Source organism: Fusarium oxysporum, chromosome 3, assembly GCF_000149955.1.
Source record: "Fusarium oxysporum f. sp. lycopersici 4287 chromosome 3, whole genome shotgun sequence".
Taxonomy (NCBI): domain Eukaryota; kingdom Fungi; phylum Ascomycota; class Sordariomycetes; order Hypocreales; family Nectriaceae; genus Fusarium; species Fusarium oxysporum.
Window position 1 is genome coordinate 2,816,322 of NC_030988.1, and position 19,953 is coordinate 2,836,274.

Consider the following 19,953-nt stretch of genomic DNA (forward strand, 5'->3'; position numbering starts at 1 on the left):
AACGCCAGGTCTAGTATCAACCGAGACAAGCTGGACGGCCACACTCCTACTGCAGCCCTGATCAAGCTGCTTGACGAGATGAAGATTCCCTATCTCGTTAAGTGGGGGGGCGATGAGCCAAACCATCTTGTTGGCCTTGTCTGGGCCTTTCCTTACTGCCTCCAGATGTGGAAGCGGTTCCCCGAGGTCATCAGCTTCGACAACACATATAACACCAACCGCTTCAAGCTTCCCTTATTCCAAGCAACGGGGCAGACATGGCTTGGCTCTGTCTATAACGCTGCATTCGGTCTGATAGATAACGAGAGGAGAGAAGGGTTCCAATTTCTCTCCGGGAGCATTCGGCAGCTAGCAGAGCAGCACTCCATCCGGCAACCGGATGTGATCGTCACCGATTTCGACGGCCAGATGAAAGCCGCATTGAACGACCAGTTCCCTGATGTACAGCAGTAGCTGTGTATCCACCACATCAATTCGAACGTCCTGCTCAAGTCAAAGCAGAAGTGGGTTAGGGCCCGCAGCACCAGCAAAAGTAGCAGTCCTGATACCAGCGACAGAGAGGCAACTACCCCGCAGCCACAGGCTCAACTAAGCCCCCAAGGCCGAGAGTTGGTTCATACGCCAATAACCGAGGCTATCCCTCATAACTATCGAGGAGTTCTCATCATGTGGAAGCTCGTCTTATTTGCTGAGACCGAGGAGGCCCACGAGGAGGCATGGGCAAACCTCTGTAAGGAGTTTGACGACCAGCGAGCTATCTTGCGGTATCTCCATGGAACCTACATGCCCGTCAGGGCCCAATGGGCCCGCTGTTTCATCCGGAAGTATCGCAATTTCGGCGTCCGCGTCACATCTGGGACAGAAGCAAGCAATAACAACATCAAGAGCTATCTTCTGAATGGTATGAGCAATCTCTATCGCCTGTTTGAGGCTATGCAGGACATGATGAAGGACCAAGAGCGAGATTTCAACGATGCCTGCGCAGCGGATGAGGTACTTACCGCACGAGAGTATATGGGGTCCAGCTCGGAGTATCTTGGCGAACTCCGGATAGCGCTCTCTTCGAAGGGTCTCGGACTGACCACGAAACAATACCGGCTGGCAAAGAAAGCAATGCCGACAGGAAAGAATCCGTTTCCTGACCCTCTCGGGGATTGCGGCGAGGAATGCTCGGTTTCGACCGAGCTTGGTATCCCCTGTTGCCACAAGATATACTCAAAGCTGGTGAGTGGCATGCCTTTCACTAGGTGGGAGGTCCATCCGCGGTGGCGACTACGAGAGCCATCCTCTCAAGATCCATACCGACGAATCCTCGACCCTAGGATCGCAACTGCTCTCCGTGGCAGACCTAAGAACACCACACAGGCCGTTCCAGCGCGGCTAGCAATCGAGGCAAGCTGTCAAACTGATAGCCGGCCGGCCAGAAAACCAGCAAGCCAGGCAACAGGGCGCAGACGAGGTCGACCACCAGGACGTCTTAATAGGCCAACGCTAGCCAGGCTTCCACTGGAATCGAGCCAACAAGTTAGCAGCCAGGCTAGTTTTGTTTATATTGCGCAGTAGTGCTGGGTGAATATATATATATTTATGGAACTTAGTTATTTATTATTGAGATGAGAGCTCTTCTCAGGTTTATATCTCTAGATAGTTTCATCTAGGACTTTGAACTTTAAATCTAGGACTTTCAGACTAATAGTCTGAATCCTGAAGATAAGGGGGATTCCCAGATTTTCCAACAGCTAGTAGCCAGGCCAGTACCTCATCCCAGCGCCAAACGCGCAGCCGGTCAGCTGTTCTTGGAGGTGGACGAACTACAGGAGTGCGTGCCAGCGGACGGAAGACGCAACCTAGCATTCGTAGGCGAAGGAGTCAGTGGGAGCTGCTTGACAGCGACGAGGAGGTACTTCCTTCGATAGTAGTTAGAGGATAGCGAGATAGATAGCTGCCCTCCAGGGCATACTTGAATTGGTCTGGTTCTGCAGTGAAAATTAGACCTTGTTGTGATGTTCGCTTTAGAACTGGTTGACCCGATTGGTTTATCAAAAGCGAGGACTTGTTAAGGGAGCTGCCTTCACCGCCTTTGCGCGGATGTACCTGTGGGTCGATGGAAAAAAGAGCGAATCAGAGGCCATAAAAACGACGCCTGTGTAAGAGTGACGCCGGTGTAGCCATTCTGTCACGCCGGTGTAGTAATTGCCTTGAAAATTATACCAAGACTAGAAAGGTTTACCGCTACATGACTAAGTGATAACTTTGCAGCAAATATTGCTACTCAAATGAGATGGTACTCGTGCATCAACTGCCCAATCTGTGACCTTTCCAACTTGTTGACAAAGAATTTGCGAATACGCTCTGGCAACCACGTAGCCAACTCCTTGCCATCCCTCAAATGACACATGGCATCCAGTAAAACTCTCACATCATACGTTGAACCAAATACCTCCGGAACACCACGGTCGACTCCAGTAAGCTGGTATACAGACTCCATGCCTGTACGAACCGAATACTCGGTAGTAAAGATAGTGTCGCGCGTAGTCTCAGCGAATTGGCCAATGAAGGCAAAGTTCTCAGCCCCAGCTGGGACAATATCTGGACGGTCACCTGCTTGTCGCGGCATGAAAAGCGATGTGACGTAGGGCATCATGACTGGTACGCATTTAGCGCCCTGGACTGCAAGATCAGGGATATCGCTCTCTGGAACTCCTAGATGATATAGCCATTCCTGCGTGATCTCTTCACCAGTGCAGTCCTGCATCGGCTTCTTGACGTAGTCGCCGTCTTTCTCAACAAGAAGACCATAGACCCAAACAACAATCTGGTCCTCGGGCTGGTTCTTGAAGTGAGGCTGACGATTAACCGTCCAGTTCATGATCCAGCTGGAGTCACGAGCTGTAACGATGCCTCCAGTTACGACTTTGCCGCTGAAGGGATCTCGTTTGCAGATTTGCTGGATGTACTCGGGGATTCGCTTGTCCAAAGTGGTCACTGTTGCTGACATCCATTTTGTGGCAGAGATGTTATCGCAGAAAACTCCAGGGCGACCGAATAAGGGGTCTTTGGCTGCGATTCGACGCCACAAATCCCATGCGGGAGCTGGACCGTCGTCAAGTTTAGCTGGGGTTTGGTGATCACCAGAAGCAGAGTTTTCAGTCAACGAGCCAATCGTCATGAAAACAAGATCGTTTGATCCAAGACTTTGGTAACCCTTCTCTCCATCCTTAACCCAGTGAATGAAAGTCGCAGTCTTCTTGTCCTTTTCTATGTCAAAGTCAACGTCCTGGACCTTAGTATTGTACTGAAAAGTCACGCCCTGGTCCTCGAGCCACTTTTTCAGAGGCAGAATAAGAGACTCGTACTCGTTGTACTTGGTGAACTTGAGGGTTGAAAAGTCAGGCATGCCTTTAATGTGGTTGACAAAGCGGTGGAGATACAGCTTCATCTCTAGTGCCGAGTGCCAAGTCTGAAAGGCAAACATGGTCTGCCAGTACAGCCAAAAGTTACTCTTGAAGAAGGCTTGACTGAAAACTTGATCAATCCGCTTGTTCTCGACTTCGGCTCTCGTGGCGAGAAAGAGTTTCATAATCTCCAACTGGGCCTTCTCACTGAGTGTGAAGAGCTTCCCGGTCCCTGCGTCCTGGCCTTGCTTGATAGTAGCCCGCTGGAGTGAATTGTTCGGATCACGTTTATTAAGCCAGTAGAACTCATCAAGAACACTGGCTCCCTGTTCCTCGATCGAGGGAACAGAACGGAACAGATCCCAAAGACACTCGAAATGAGAGTCCATCTCGCGACCGCCTCGGATGACGAACCCTTTCTCGGGCTCCTTGATGCCATCCAAGGCGCCGCCTGGAATCTTGAGTTCTTCAAGGATAGTGATGTTCTTGCCTGGCATCTGAGCATCGCGCACGAGGAATGCGGCGGTGGAAAGACCGGCTAGGCCAGAGCCAACGATCCATGCCTTCTTGGCCTCGATGCTCTCGGGTTTGAGTGGTCGAGCAAAGGCTTCATAGTTGCCTTTGCTATAATACATGAAGGATAAAAGTATTTGAGAAAGTTTGGGTATTGAATTGAGGTGTGACTTGTATCTGAAGTATTCTACGAAAACCTGATTTATTGTCGGCGGCCATCTCAATGAATTTATGCTAACTGTCATGCCTCCTGACGCAAGCAAGCAATTTTGTTGGTGTGATCAGATCATTGTCAAGTTCGTAGGTAATCATTAGCGCCCAGGCTTTCGTACTGAAAATCGAAGATCACATGCAAATAGCTTCCGTCAGTGGGTCAACTTGAGGCTTTTCAAGATATCATGACTATGTCACAGCGCCTAAAGTGACAAGTTAAGCTAAGCTGATTGTCAAAATGGGGAGATTAATGATATTGCTCGTTTTTCCTGAAATTACCATGCCATCGTGATGTGTTACAAGACTTGTCGAAGTTTTAGACTTTGAACTAGTCTTATAGTAGCGTGATCCTGACAGCTAGTGTTTAACTCCAACACTTCGGCTTACTCCGCTTTCAGTTTGAACAGCCTGAACCACAAAACCACGTTGCGTGCTGCCAGCTTATCAAGTATAAACACAATTGCACGTCGTCTCATTTTCGACTCACTATGATCATAAATTAGCAGATACAGCTCCCTCTAGCATGATCATCCAATTACGGTATATGACGAAGGCTTGCTTACTAGCTGAGCGCCCTGCCCCTCTTCAAGATATTCGTCATCGATCATCAGCGGCGGTAGACAAATTTCATCATGCATAAGCACATTGTTCCCCCCAAAGAGGGAAGACATCCGCCTACGGCTAGTTAGTCAGCCGTATGAGATCAAGACAGAATGGAAACCTTTGCATAGCTAAGCATAGATGCCAGACTCGTCTCCTTATCTCTGTTTGTAGTCGATTTGTTTAGGCATGGTCAGCTTGATGCAAGCCTACTGTCTGTGCAACCTGCATAGCCACTGCCAAAATGTTGTAGTACCGGTGGGGGTGCTTGGTAAAACTAAGATAATTTTTTTTAAGACCAGCTACTGAACTGCCTCTTGTCAGACATTACGTGTATTCGGTCCATTGATCCAGATTGGTATATTCATTTTGTATTATGTTCAAGTTCTGCCCCTTAGAGGTTTTACCATTTCGGCTGTAATCTTAAAAGTATCCCTGCTTGCACGTGACACCCAGTGCCTGTTCAACACCTCTATGCTTGGAATGTCCAGTGAATCCAGTAGTATGATGACACGAGCGCATTCGTAAAACATTTTAGTGGTTTGTAGTACGAGATTTGGCTCGACTTCTGAACTAGTGACGCAACCTAAAGCGAATACAATATTGATAGTTGCTTCAAAAACTGCATCTAGTACTTGAGCTCTGGAGGACAGGTTCCAAAACTGAAGGTACCTCTTTCTAACGGTCAGCATATTAAGAACGGGAAACATGGGGTATATCGTTCTCCCATAGCAGCCGGTGAAGTCATCTGCAACTTCTTTGCAAGGGAGGGTAACTTGAGACAGATTTGTGTTGTCAGATGGTCTGATATGGTTATGCAGGTTGTATGAGTGAGGCTGGCGATTGCTCTGCTCTATCGGGGATGTTTGCGTGACAGATGAGATGAATCTTGTCGTTGGGTTATCCGCATAAGTTAATGACTTCGGAGGTTCATATTCGTTCATAGAGGGAGAAGTACTTGTCGGAACTTGTGATTGACCTTAGTGAGTAGAATAAGATTCAGTCCAGTCAAGACTGCGACACAAATACTAACGATGTTATACATGCAATTGTTTTGCCTTCCGGCCTTTCTACCCTCACCTCAAGCTGTGCAATCTTGAACACAACGTCAATGGAAATCGGCATATTGGGCTCATTGTACCAGCATGTCACATGTTTTGCTCGACAGGGCGAACATATTGGGGGCTGCAACTGTTAGGTAATGGAATTTTTAATGTCATCAAAGGTGCGTATAGGAAAGAACTCCAAAAACTGGCTAGTTTGACCGATTCTGCGCCGGTTGACAAAGTCAACTTTTTTCAGGCATACGCGAAAGCCAGGGAGGCGGGTATGAGGAAGGAGATTACCTTATCCAGTTAGAGACAACAAGAAATTGGCCTATTAACCATCACAAAAGCTCTAACACATCCGGAACTTCAACCGGACAAAGAAAAACTGCTGGTACAGTTCCAGACGTCAAGGCCTCCTCCACTGCACTCAGATGTTACGCCGAAAACAAGCCGGCAAGTGAGGGCTATGGCCAAACAACGAAGTCGTCCGACCAGGCAGAAGTACAGTAAGATCACAAAGGGGTTAGAAGCTTTAGAGATGAAGGTGGCCGTTCAGAATGCGCGGATTACTGGCCTCGAAGAGCAGATGGCCCAGGTGCGGCGAGGGAAGAAAAGAAAGGCAATACCAAACCAGAACCGACGATTCATGGCTCTAGCGGAGGCTCTAGTTGCCGGAGAAGCTCTTAATAAGTCAAAGGAGGCAGAAATAGAGGTGGATGTGGATGAGGAGGTCGAGTCGGTGATTGACGTGGGTGTTAGGTCAGAGGACGAATGTGAGGACTTTACGGTCGCAACAAAGAACTGTCAGCGCAAACGAAGCGGCCAGGAGGCCAAAAAACATGCAGAGAGTAAAATTCAAGCAATTATCTATATAAAATCCGAGTGGCTTCATTTTTAATGGAAAAAGTTGTTGGTTTCTGCCTGCATTAAATATTAGATGTTGTATGGGGCGATGAATTTTTGCGAGATGCATCAAGTGGTGGGGATGGTAATCGACTATGAGATTTTATCGACTATCGTATGAGATTCCATCAAAATGATTTTCAAATGATTACTTGCAAATGTGACAATTCCAGACACAATGTTTCATTACCACCAATACTCTTGGATCCACTCAATCCTGTTCTTTAAGTGCTTCGCTGATGCGGCTATAGCTCTATGCTCCTGATCGTCCAAAGACAGGGGCATGGTACTCAGAATTCCTTTCCTTCCAATGATAGCAGGCATGCTCAGACAGCAATCGAACTGAGGTTGGAAATGGCAGACAGGCATGATTTAACGCTTGTCCAAGAGAATAGAACAGCATAGGTTTGCAGCTATAGAAGCAATTCCGAATGGGGCCGAGCCTTTACCTCGGGTGATTACTTGTGATCGATGCTTGCAGATGCTGTCAATTCTTGTACGATCAAGAGTGCTAAACATCTGGACTTCAGAAATGGGGACTGTACCAACAGTTGCCGTCGACCATGCAGTAACCTGGTCTTCTCCGTGAACTCCAACCACAAAAACACCTATGGAAGAGGGGGATACCTGAAAGATAGGTAAGTAGCCACCACAGGCGGGAACAAAGAGTGCTGCAATAGTGAGTACTCACCGAACCTCGAGACCCAACCATTCCGCGTAGCCTGGCAGTATCCAGAGAGGTTCCTGAACCTATGACTTGAGACTTGGGAAGCCCAGACATTTCCTGAGCGATAGAAGTGAGCAGATCAACAGGGTTTGCAACGACGAGCAAAATAGTGTCAGATCGGAATGGCTTCGTTGCATCCATCACTTCCCGGATCATGGACGTGTTCCAAGACGTGCAGTCGATAGTGGTTTGGCCTATTGGAAGCAAAGTGAGCATAGGATCCAAGAGATTACAAATGATTATGGCGATATAAGTAATATAACTATATAAGATTAACGTAGTTGATAAGCGAGTTAGCCAGACAAGCGAGTTAGCCAGTATACTTTTCACCTTAAAACCTATTTTTTAAATAATTCTTAAAAATTCAAATCAAGCTTAAAATAGCTCATAATTAGGTAACCTATAAATAAGTCCTAAAGTAAGCTATATTAATTATCTTAGATTTTTAAATAAATCCTATATAGCTATAAACTTTAAAGTCTATTTATACTGTAAAATACACTGTATTTTAAAGTTTTCTATATAATTTAAAAATTTTAAAAATCTTTTAAAAATACCTCTTAATAAGATTAACTAACGTAGTTGATAAGCGAGTTAGCCAGACAAGCGAGTTAGCCAAAAATCCCTCACCATACATCAACACTATCAGATCAATTAAATCTCAACCACCAAATATGTCGCAGCCTTCAAAAGAAGCTCGAGTTATTCTTGCTCTTCAAGCCCTTCAAAACGACCCTAAATTAAGTTTCCGACGCGCTGCTCAGATATATGAAGTTGATCGTAATACCCTAAGGAATCGGAAGAACGGTAGACAATCACGACGCGATACTGTGGCAAACTCACGGAAGCTATCAAAGCTAGAAGAAGAGACTGTACTTCAATATGCTCTTGATCTAGATTCGCGAGGACTCCCTTGTCGCATCTCTGTTGTTGAAGATATGGCAAATCGACTGCTTGCTGCCCGCGATGCACCACCAGTTGGCAAGCGCTGGGCTATCAATTTTATTCAGCGGCAACCAGAGCTTAAATCGCGTTATCAGCGGAGATATGACTATCAGAGAGCCTTATGTGAAGATCCGACTATTATTCGCAATTGGTTCAGGCTTGTAGAGAATACAATTGCGAAATATGGTATCCGATTAGATGATATCTGGAACTTTGATGAGACCGGCTTTATGATGGGCATGATTTCAGCCGGCAAAGTAGTTACAAGTGCAGAGAGGCGTGGAAGGCCAAAATCAGTCCAGCCTGGAAGTCGAGAATGGGTTACTGTGATCGAGGCAGCCAATGCAGAAGGTCAATCAATCCCGCCGTTCATCATAGTTACAGGCAAGCATCACCTTCGTAACTGGTATGAAGGAAGCAGCCTCCCGGCCGATTGGGCTATTGCCACGACTCCAAATGGATGGATAAACAATGACACGGGTCTCGACTGGCTAAAGCACTTCGATAACCATACAATCAACCGATCAGTTGGTTCCTATCGCCTTCTGATCCTCGATGGTCACGAAAGTCACCACTCGACCGACTTTGAAGCATATTGCAAGGAAAAGAACATTATCCCGCTTTATATGCCTCCTCATTCCTCTCATCTACTCCAACCTCTTGATATTGGGTGCTTTGGGCCGCTGAAAAGGGCCTATGGTCGAGAAATTGAGCATCTCATAAGACGCTCTATAACCCACATCACCAAGACCCAGTTCTTTCCTGCCTTTTATGCCGCCCACCAAGCTGCTATTACCGAAAGTAATATACGAGGAGGTTTTAGAGGGGCCGGGCTTGTTCCCTTCGACCCAGAAAATGTCATCTCGAAGCTTAATATACGGCTACAGACCCCAACGCCTCCCAAAGAGGATACAAGCCGGGCTCAACCTTGGACCCCAAAGACACCAAGGACTGTCACCGAGGCCGATTCTCATTCAGAATACCTTCAGAGACGGATCAGAAGACATCATAGTAGCTCTCCAGAGTCGATCCTTGAAGCTCTTCAGTCTCTTACTAAGTCAGTGATGAGAAATATGCATAAGACTGCCCTGCTAGAGGCTGAAGTCGAAGACCTTCGAGAGGCAAATGCAACACAAAGCCGGAAGAAAAGAGCAAAAAAAACCCGGCTACAAGATAGCGGCAGGATGACTATAGGGACTGGTCAGAGTCAAATTGATCAGATAGATGTAGATACACAGATAGTAGCTGAATCGTCGAGAAGTGGTGGTCGGGGAAGGTCGGAGGGACCGAAGGTTCGGCATTGTAGGACTTGCGGCAAGGCCGGGCATAATGCAAGGACTTGCCAAGAGGCAATTGAAGTCACTAAGGATAAGGATAGTAATTAGTTTTAATTGATCAGATCGGTTGTGGTGTTTTTATTGGCAATTGAAATATGAAGGTTGAGATTTGTGGCTAACTCGCTTGTCTGGCTAACTCGCTTATCAACTACGTTATACTATTTTAGGAAAAAGGTTTATTTAATTTTTAGCTAATTTATTTAGGGATTAAAATACTATAGGGTACGCTATTTTTAGCTGCACAGTATACTGGCTAACTCGCTTGTCTGGCTAACTCGCTTATCAACTACGTTAATATAAAATTTATTAAAATACCTCCTTTATAAACTAGCCTTCTGTTGAACAGTAGGATGGTCGCACGGGGTATCGTGTGACCTAATAGTCAGCTGTCGGCAACCCTAGACCCATTCAGGAAAGCATGATAAGCAGACCCCTCTCCGAGGAAGGCGGGGGATGGAGTTCGGACAATACACATACAATTAAGGACATCAAGGCGCACGCGATCCGTTCAACACAAACAGACCACAAGCTAAAGAGTAGCCAAGTCCTCTAGAATGGCCTCGGCTAAGGGGTGTGTCACGTTGTGTACTTTACATAATGGGGCGTGCGATCGTTATAGCAGTGATACTCCAGTCAGACCCCAGTATAAAGATGTATATGGGACTTAGAGCAGGGAAGCAACTCAACAAAGAACATACACACATCCAATAAGACACATCAGAGAATCAGAGCTCGTGACACCGGACGGAGGGGGTGGCCCCATCCTAAAAAAAAAAATCAATTTGGGGTTTTAGTACTGCCCCTTATGGCCTTCCGTGGTTAGCTGGACTTGGCAGCGCCCAAACACCCGTAATAGTATGCCCGGGTTTGGCTGTTGGGAGCCGCTGACCTCGTGATGACGGCAAAATGTGCCTTGCTCAGTCTGGTTCCTCAAGCCTACTATAGCTAGCCTGCTGTTGCTCGGTGGCAACTGGAGTAGCATTTTAGCGGTGGCACTTGAGATTTATCTCCTCAGAGGTCATAAGGCTCCAATGCAGTCACTACGGGAGGGTATAGCCAATCAGGGTATCGTAATAGGTCAATACTAGCTAACTCGCATCTCACTAAAAGTCACGAAGTTATAGAAGGGCAATAACCAATAAACATCCACTAAAAAGACAATATACTAGTCGTAACAGTAGTCGAGGTTAATCCGTTACAGAGATGCGACTCCTTTACACACTCTTCGTTAGGCAAAACCTTTGTAGCTTTCTTGTACGTGGGGTCAAGTGGAGCCAGGTACGGAAAGGAGCCTTATGACCTCTCAGGAGATAAGGTATCTTGATAAATCAAGTTTCCACCCAGCTTGAGAACCCATCATCCACTCTATCGCCCGCTCTATTGCATCCTAGCTCGCCTTGGTCGTGCGGTGCGTCATTGCTTTGTGTGTCTTGCTCCTGCCCTATCCCAAGCAAGCTCTACGTAGTCGGACTTTCCCGCTTCCTTACTCGGTTCACTCTTCCCAACAGCTTCCATCGCATCTTCCCGTCCTCCTATCGAAGAGACGATTCCCTGCAGCGAGCGAATGCCGGTCGTCTGCGCCTCTAAGGGAATGATCGCATTGTTCTTATTTGTCCCCCGGTCGCAGACTTGGACAGCCGTGAGGCGTTAGCTGTTAACTCCCAGGATAATCGCAGTAAGCTCTCGATCCCTCGCGTGTTCGGGAAAAAAAAAAAAAAAAACCTCTTCTGACGCCCGGTGACTCTTCCGCAGCTGTTTGATTCGCACTTAGCAGGAAACCATGCCGGTTCGTGACGGAGAGAGACCGCTCACCGGCGATGTCGAGCGCAATCCATGCGCATCGACGACTCGATGGAATCGCCAGGAATCCTCAGCATTTGAGTGTCACCCGGCGCGAATTCACACCCATACGCGCGGCCCCGTCCAGACCGGTAGTACTCAGGGGGGTAGGTCTGAGGCTCTTGACAGCAAGGAGATCGTGTGCGGGCCTCTGCTGAATTATCGTCGCATGCACGAGGGGCGCTGGCACGGGAGCGTGCTGATTGTTGTCAAGGGCGGCGGGAGGCAACTTCTTCACCAACCTTTCTTGACCCTCCGACGAGTTGTACCGGGAAAGCATCCTGAACCCGCAGCCCAAAACCATGTCGACCATCAGTCAATCGAGGACACCCGATTCGAGTCGCATTGCCTCTACTCGGATCCGCGGAACACCTTCTGGGCCTTCGACGTCAGCGTCCCCATCGAAGCCACTGAGACCAACTACGAATATGCTATTCCTGACATGCGCTTCTCGACCGACTACAAGCCACGCATCAATAACTTTTTCGTCCCTGCTGCAGCCGAATCGATGCGAATCATGTTCCACTCGTGCAACGGCTTCAGTGTAGGAACCGACGAGGCGGCATGGAGCGGCCCGGCGCTGTGGAACGATGTGATGAGAAAGCACAAAGCGAGGCCCTGGCATGTCATGATCGGAGGTGGTGACCAGATCTACAACGACGGAATCAGAGTTGATGGCCCGTTGCGGCAATGGACGGACATTGGGAATCCGAAGAAGCGGAGGGACTACCCTTTCCCTGAAATGCTCCGAGTGAAATGCGACGAATACCATCTTAAGAATTATATCCGGTGGTACAACACTGAGCCCTTTGCGTTGGCCAATGGGCAGATTCCCCAGATCAACATCTGGGATGACCACGATGTGAGTTTGGATGCTTTCTTCAGAGTGACATCCACTAATCAGGGTCCAGATCATCGACGGGTTTGGATCCTATGTCGACTACTTTATGCGTTGCGATGTCTTCCGGGGCATCGGTGGCACTGCTCACAAGTACTACATGCTCTTCCAGCATCATTTGCCACCCCCAACGTCTACTTACACGAGTGGTGGGTATTTTTGACTCCTCTAGAGGTGAATGGAGGACTCATTTGGTATAGAGCATGCTCCGATCGCAGAACATACGCAGGAACCCGACCCGAATCAGCTCATCGACACCTATGTTGCACCTACGAAGAACGACCCCCTCTACATTGTTGGCCCTAAGCCGGGACCCTACGTGGCTGAGCACTCATACAACTTGTATGCAAGACTTGGTGCACGAATTGCGCTCGTTGGCATTGACGCGCGAACCGAGGTTGGCGTGACCCTTGGAACGTTCACGAAACAAGTGCTCACCAGATGCGCAGCGTACCAGACATCAGGTGAACTATCCAGAAACATACGAGGTCGTATTTAAAAAGCTGCGATTGGAATTGGCAGCTGCTGCCAACTCGGGAGCGCCCATTAAGCACCTGATCCTGCTCCTGGGCATTCCTATTGCTTACCCGGTACGTTATCCGAGAATTTGGCGGGAAACTGGTCAGAGGTTGATAAGGTTATTAGCGGTTGACATGGCTCGAGAATATCTTCCGAAGCCCAGTGATGGGCCCTGTGAAGTTCCTCAACCGGCGGTTTGGTCTCGGTGGCGCCCTGTTCAACCACTTTGATGGTAGCATCGATCTGCTGGATGATCTGGACGATCACTACACCTCGAGGACTCACAAGAAGGAACGCGCCGAGTTGATGGTGCGGCTTCAACAGGTAGCAGCAGACTTTTCAGTGCGAATCACTATTCTCGGAGGTGATGTGCACCTGGCAGCCCTGGGGCGATTCTACTCGAACCCAGACCTTCAAATTCCCGCCGAGGAAGATCACCGCTACATGGTCAATGTGATCTCGTCAGCCATCGTCAACGAACCTCCACCTCAAGCGGTTGCGAATTTGTTAGCTCGCAGGAACAAGATTCACCATATGAACCACGAGACCGACGACACCCTGCTCAATCTCTTCAACAAAGACCCCGGGGACTCGAATAAGACAGCGAAAAACAACCATTGCACGATGCCGAGCCGCAACTTTGCAACGATCACGGAGAATTCCCCCAACAGTGCCAGTGCCAATGGTGGTACCGAGGCTCCCTTGGACGGCGAGGCGCAGAAGTTTGTGGACAATGATGGGCACAGCTTTCTTCACAAGGGTGAGGTCGGAGCAGGTACGGCTCATAAAGCAGCAGCGTTTGAGACTCACGGGGCTGGCAATGACGGCACGCTGGATGTGTGCATTAATGTCGAGATCAACCAGCACGACCCGGAAGGGCGGACGGAGATGTATGGTTTGACGATCCCTCTGCTGAATTACGTAAAGCGCGAGGGGACTAAGCCTCCCCCGGCCACGGCGGATACAATTGGAGAACAGTAGTACTGGCCTTGGGGGGCCGGATTCTACTGGCGGTGATGGGAGCCGAGGAAGCGACGTATTAATATTATCTCTAGGTTCTGTGGAGAAACAATCAAGCAGGGTGGGCTTTTAAGGCTCTAGATTGGGACGTATTAATGTAATAGCAGATTCTCGCTTACTTTGCATCAGAATACCAACTTCTCAATGTATTTGCGTGCCTGTGATAATTGTTTAGCCTCAAATTATTTCTGACGAACATCGGGGGTTTCCATTTCGAGTAATCGCGAGACTAAAGTTGTCAAAGTGCATGCCAAAGCGTTGATATTCAGATAAATATCATCCAGGGTGCCATCTAGGCGCCTTGCAACGCCTCTATTATGAACTTGCATCATAGAAGACGACCTTAGCACCTTGCTCTTGTCAGGGTCACCTGATGATGATGATGCAGCTCGACATCAATTTCATCAAGTGGCTGAGAAGAAGGCGTAAAGTTTCCTCTAATGACGACACGCATTATTTGCAGGCATGTGATCATTAATTTTGGTTTCGACCTTTTCCTTATGTAATATAAGGTTCGCCGGGACATGTTGTGAGAACAAGCATTATGCTACATTAGACGAACTTTCCTTTGACAATAAACATGGTGATCAACCATCGCAAAAATTCGTCCCCCCGCTTATATTAACCACTGTTTATTTTCTAACCTGGATTATCGATACGGACAAGCCACTTGACAGATCTCTCACAATCAACGTCCAAATGGCCGTCAGGGAGCTCATAGTCATGGTCCTAAACCATACCAATGAGGAGCTCAACCTCGAGTCCGAGTCCCCACGCCTCGGTCACGGCGAATGGATGGACACTCCGGAGTCGCAGCCGCCGCAGGAGATCCGGGCGGGGGAGAGCGGCATGTGGCGCTGCAACTCGTGCCATATTGGCACGGGGATTGAGGGGTCTGTCACATACCGGATCGCTGGTTATGGGACGAACAATAGGGTGAATTTGACCTGGAATGTTCACTATGTCGGGCCAAACAAGTTCCATCACTCAGTGAAGTAAATAGTGTGGCCGTAAATAAGACGATATCATATTCAATATCGTATTGCCTGCGCGGTATTTTTATACCGTGCAGTGCAAGCAACAGCGGAAACCGTGTAGTACAGTGCATGGTCGTTCAAATATCGTATAAATATGATATCAAATTGTGGCACGCACAGCAGAGGGGCACATAAGAGAGGGTTAAAAGAGCCTTGATTCTATCATAGGAGGGGGCCAGCAGAGCTCCTTATATACAGATGGAGCATCAGATCCTTGTCAGGGAAGCTAAACAGATCAGGGCTACCCTACTTTTGACACAAATATAGTGCAAATACTATGTAATTAGATCAATATGAGGTCTCTCCCCATATATGAAGCATTATGAAGATCCCAATTTACAAAACCTTTTATTAATGAAGTGTAACCTGGTTGGGACGTTGATCTGCACTTGGCTGATGCCGATAGTAATAACACCACCAAATAACGGCCTCGCTACAAACTCCTAAGTATTTGAGTATGTAACAAGGTCGCCAGCTCTCCGAGAGCATTCAGTTCTTCTTGACTTTAATATAATCAATTTGTTGGTTTCCAAGAACGCTTCTGGACGAATAAGGCCTGTGCCCCTTACACGAAGCGTGTCAGCTCCTGAATTTTTCCCTACTTCATCAACAAGTCTTATTGTACGAAATAATGACTTCTCAGCGCCCAGACATTAGCGTTTCCTTCACGGCTACATCATCCCAGACTTCCCTAGCCCCTGATTCGTCGGTTATCAGCAACAACGGAGATTCTGATGTCGGAGAGACATCTATTTCGCCGTTGTTAGCCTCTCAATTTAAGAAGAAGAAGCGTACGTCGAAGATATGGGATCATACGCCCTTCGGAAAGAATCAGATCGTCCGTAATACGGAAGGTCAGATTATATGGCGTTGCAAGGACTGTAAAGGGAAGCCTGCCGAATATCTCGAAAATGGAGGCACGGCACACATCTACAAGCACCTTAAATCTCACACTACTCTCGATATATTAACGCCTAATGAAGAAAGGGCTGCTAAAACACGGAATCACCTTGAGGAAGCCTTCTCACGGATGTCTCAGAACACGAATCCCCTCAAACGCCGTCGACACGATGACGAAACGACAGATCTTGACGCTGATAAATTTGAGCAACTGTATGTAAAGTGGATTGCAGACTGCGGGATTGCACTTCGTATGCCAACAAGAGAAAGCTTTCGAGCGTAAGTGCTCTAACATACTTAATATTAATGGTTCATATACTACCATCCAGGACCACTTAATGGACACCCCCACTTAATGGACCACCAAAATTTCGATCCTCCCATACAAAATCTAAATTTTCGTGCACACAAAAACAGACCGCGTTATCAATCAAAATCGAAGTTAGTAAAGAGACTCTCCATAAAATTGATCAAATTTTACTCTCTGCGTGGTTTTTTGATCTTCCGACCGCTCCGTGTGCGCTGGCAGTGCTTTGTTACGACCCTAAAGTCGTCACTTTCGTCCTCTGACCTGACACCCACCTCAATCACCGACTCGACCTCCTCGTCCACATCCACCTCAATTTCTGCCTCCTTTGAGTTAGAAAGAGATTCTCCAGCCGCTAGAGCCTCCGCTAGAGCCATGAATCGTCGGTCCGGGTTCGGTACCGCCTTTCTTTTCTTCCCTCGCCGCAGCTGGGACACCTGCTCCTCCAGCCCAGTAATCCGCGCATTCTGAACGGCCACCTTCATCTCTAAAGCTTCCAGCCCCTTTGCGATCTTACTGTACTTCCTCCTGGTCGGACGACTTCGATGTTTGGCCAAATCCCTCACCTGGCGGCTCGTTTCCGGCGTATCATCTGAGTCCAGATGAGGGGGGCTGGGCGTCTTGAAGCCTTCCAGCACTTTTTCTTTATCCGGTTGAATTTCCGGATGCGCTAGAGCTTTGTACCGATTCATTGGCCAATTTCCAGTAAACCTCCAGCCGGATAAGATAATCTTCTTCCTCATGCCCGCCTCTCTGGCTTTCGCGTATGACCGAATAAAATTGACTTTATCAACCGGCGCAGAATCGGTCAAACTAGCCAGCTTTTGGAGTTCTTTCCGATACACACCTTTGATGACATTAGAAATTCCATTGTCTAACGGTTGTAGGCCATGAGAGCAATGCGCTGGTAGATAGCAGCAGTAGACGTTGTTCAGAAAGCACGTAGCCATCCACTCATCCTGGGTGCTCGTTAGCGACCTTATAGCGGGAGACTCTGCGGTGAAAACACCAAAAGACTCACTTGTGCATGGGTTCCATGACCGTCAAGGATAATAAGTCTCGCATCTGATGCATCGCGAGGCTCTGTTTGAGGTAGATAGACATCTTTCAACCACTCGAGAGCTATATGGTTGTCTGTCAAGCCGTTTGGTGATGTGATATAGTGCCAGTCCGCTATCGATTCGAATTCGTTAAGAAACCACTGCTTCTGCAGCTCTTTTCCTTTAAAGATAATTCCCGGTTTTAAAGCGCGGCCAGTTGCGGTGACAGCCTCAATAAACGAGGTCCAAGTGCGCGACTGAACGCCCTTCAACAACGCCTTCTTCTTCGGGTCAGAGCTCCCGATTACGAGGCTGTCCTGGCCTCATGGACAACCAATTAGTTATGCCCTATAAAAGCCCGTAGAGAACTTGTGGAGGAGTTACCGAAACCCGCCATTATGCCACCCTCGTCCACGTTAACCGTGTTCTCAGGCTTGATCCAGCCGTACTCGTTCTCCCGGATATCGAAGTACCAATTGACCGCCTTCGGAGTAAAGCCGTCAAATCTGGCGGCTTCTTGACGTTTTCCAAGCTTGGTAGATAGTTTTGGGTGACGTTTGACGAACCTGGTGGTCCAGTGCTTGCCTAGAGGCTTGTTATCCCCCTGTTGACGGAGGAGGGCTTCGACGCAGCTTCGAAGTTGGCTATGCGTGAGAGTGTAGCCCAGGGACTCCTGCCGCAGAAGCCAACGAACGAGACGGACCTCCTGGCTCGTAGAAATACGTTGGTGGGGGTGGGTAGACTCTTTTCTGCTCGCTTGACCGGAAAGTCGTCTATAAATGGTCGATCGAGGCACTCCACGTCTCTGGGCCGCCTCAGTCGGCGATAGGCCTCTATCAGTAATATCGAGTATAGCCTCAGCTACGTCGTCTTCGGTATAAACACGCCGAACCATTGTGGCAGGAGTTCCATGAGTAAATTAGGTGATATGCCTACTGGAGTGAATGAAGTCGGATGGGCCGGATGAGGTGAAACTGAAAAGATTTCAAAGGGCTAGAGGACAAGGCCACGAGGCGGAACGGGGAAAAATTGAGTCGATATTGAAATTTCATGAAATAAACTATACAGCACAGGTTTTGGCTTGTGAGTATCTTCATTCCTGGCCAAATGCGGTGTAATTGAAAATTCGGATTTTGTATGGGAATATTGAAATTTTGGTGGTCCATTAAGTGGTCCTAGATGGTAATCTTATGCCCTTTTAGCTTGCTCAAATTCCTCAATCCTGGAGTCCTCTCGATTTTACCTACATCACATCAAACGATTCGCGAGTGGATGGTGCGAACATTTGGGACGCAAAAACGACGTATACGACAAGTTCTCCAATCAGCTATCTCGAGAATACACTTCACCATCGATATATGGTCCTCTCCAAATAAGTTTGGTATCCTTGGTATTGTTGCACACTTCATTGATAGTAATGGCGAGCTGGTTTCATATTGTGTTGCTTTACGAGAGGTACATGGCAGGCATTCAGGAGAGAATCAGGCCCATATTGTGATGAATGTCGTCGAGGACTACGGAATTGTCACCCAGATTGGATACTTTGTTTCAGACAATGCAGACTCGAATGATACGTTGATGAACTCTCTACAGAAATGTACGTCTATCCATTTATTGAGAGAACAATGCTAATGATTAATAGTGTTGAATGAGAGGCACAATATCATATACGACGCGAAACATCACCGCCTTCGTTGTAACGGTCATACCATTAATCTAGCAGCGCATGCGTTTATGTTCCCAAAAACCGCACCCGGCGAAGCCCCTACGAAAAGCCAGGTTAAAAAGGATACTATGAGCGAATATATCAAGCCTTCAGGCGCTGATATATTGAAGTGGAGGAAGGCTGGTCCTCTTGGCAAGCTCCACAACATCGTTGTCTTTATCCGATGTAGTCCACAACGGATACAGAGGTTTAAAGAGATCAGTGAGAAAAAGGGTCTTCTTCATGACAACGATACAAGATGGAACTCAAAGTACTACATGATTGAGAGAGCCATTGAGCTCGCAGATCAAATTGATTACTACTGCTCAAAGGAGAAGGACCTTAAGCTTGATTTGCGTATGCTATATACCCAATTGAGAGGATAACACTGATAGTCTCTAGTTTCCGAACAAGACTGGGCTGAGCTGAAAAAAATTTGCAACTTACTCAAATCATTCACCGATGCCACCAAGGCTGCAGAAGGTCACGCGCATGCAATCGATCGAACGCTACCTATAATGGACTTCCTGCTTAGCAAATTTGAGGCTGCACGAATCGAGTACGCAGATGACGCTTTTATGGCGCCTTGTATTGATGCTGGATGGGCGAAACTCGACGCATATTACACTCTTACAGAGCGGTCATCTGCTTATGTTGAAGCTATTGTCCTCAGCCCTCATCGAAAGTGGCACTACTTCGACACCGCCTGGGAGGAACATCCTGAGTGGATTGAGAGCAATAAGACTGCCGTAGAAGATCTCTGGAAGTCTCGTTACGCACCAGTCGCCAAGTCAGCGGAGTCGTCAGCCCAGTCCTTGGTTGAAAAGCCACTAGCGAAGAACTCGTTTCTGGCATGGGAAGACGAACATGAGGATCCCGAGCTTCCTACCCTATTCGACGAGTATCAGAACTATATATCAGCCCCAAGAATCAAAGTCAAGGATGTACGAAGGTGGTGGCTTGAGGATACACAACAAACGCTCTATCCAAACCTTTCCAAAATGGC

The 19,953-nt window shown here is 47.8% G+C and overlaps 5 protein-coding genes across 5 annotated transcripts; 4 read left to right on the forward strand and 1 right to left on the reverse strand.

The window, feature by feature from the left end:
- Positions 1–666: 666 nt before the first annotated feature.
- Positions 667–1,563, forward strand: FOXG_06581 (uncharacterized protein; the record flags this gene model as incomplete). Its single annotated transcript, XM_018385279.1, has 1 exon — positions 667–1,563. One exon carries the CDS (start codon positions 667–669, stop codon positions 1,561–1,563), a length of 897 nt encoding a protein of 298 aa, XP_018242558.1.
- Positions 1,564–2,112: 549 nt separating this feature from the next.
- FOXG_06582 (myosin-crossreactive antigen) lies at positions 2,113–4,110 on the reverse strand. Its single transcript, XM_018385280.1, has one exon. It carries the CDS (start codon positions 4,028–4,030, stop codon positions 2,273–2,275), a length of 1,758 nt encoding a protein of 585 aa, XP_018242559.1. The 5' UTR covers positions 4,031–4,110; the 3' UTR covers positions 2,113–2,272.
- A 6,944-nt stretch (positions 4,111–11,054) lies between these two features.
- FOXG_06583 (uncharacterized protein) lies at positions 11,055–13,995 on the forward strand. The gene is made up of 6 exons (XM_018385281.1): positions 11,055–11,357; positions 11,435–12,383; positions 12,433–12,568; positions 12,620–12,816; positions 12,869–13,009; positions 13,065–13,995. Exons 2-6 carry the CDS (start codon positions 11,463–11,465, stop codon positions 13,917–13,919), a joined length of 2,250 nt encoding a protein of 749 aa, XP_018242560.1. The 5' UTR covers positions 11,055–11,357; positions 11,435–11,462; the 3' UTR covers positions 13,920–13,995.
- Positions 13,996–14,657: 662 nt separating this feature from the next.
- FOXG_06584 (uncharacterized protein) lies at positions 14,658–14,957 on the forward strand (the record flags this gene model as incomplete). Its single annotated transcript, XM_018385282.1, has 1 exon — positions 14,658–14,957. One exon carries the CDS (start codon positions 14,658–14,660, stop codon positions 14,955–14,957), a length of 300 nt encoding a protein of 99 aa, XP_018242561.1.
- A 669-nt stretch (positions 14,958–15,626) lies between these two features.
- On the forward strand, positions 15,627–16,178 carry FOXG_06585 (uncharacterized protein; the record flags this gene model as incomplete). The annotated part of the gene is made up of 1 exon (XM_018385283.1): positions 15,627–16,178. The coding sequence occupies one exon, from the start codon at positions 15,627–15,629 to the stop codon at positions 16,176–16,178; it is 552 nt and encodes a 183-aa protein (XP_018242562.1).
- Between the last annotated feature and the right edge of the window lie 3,775 nt (positions 16,179–19,953).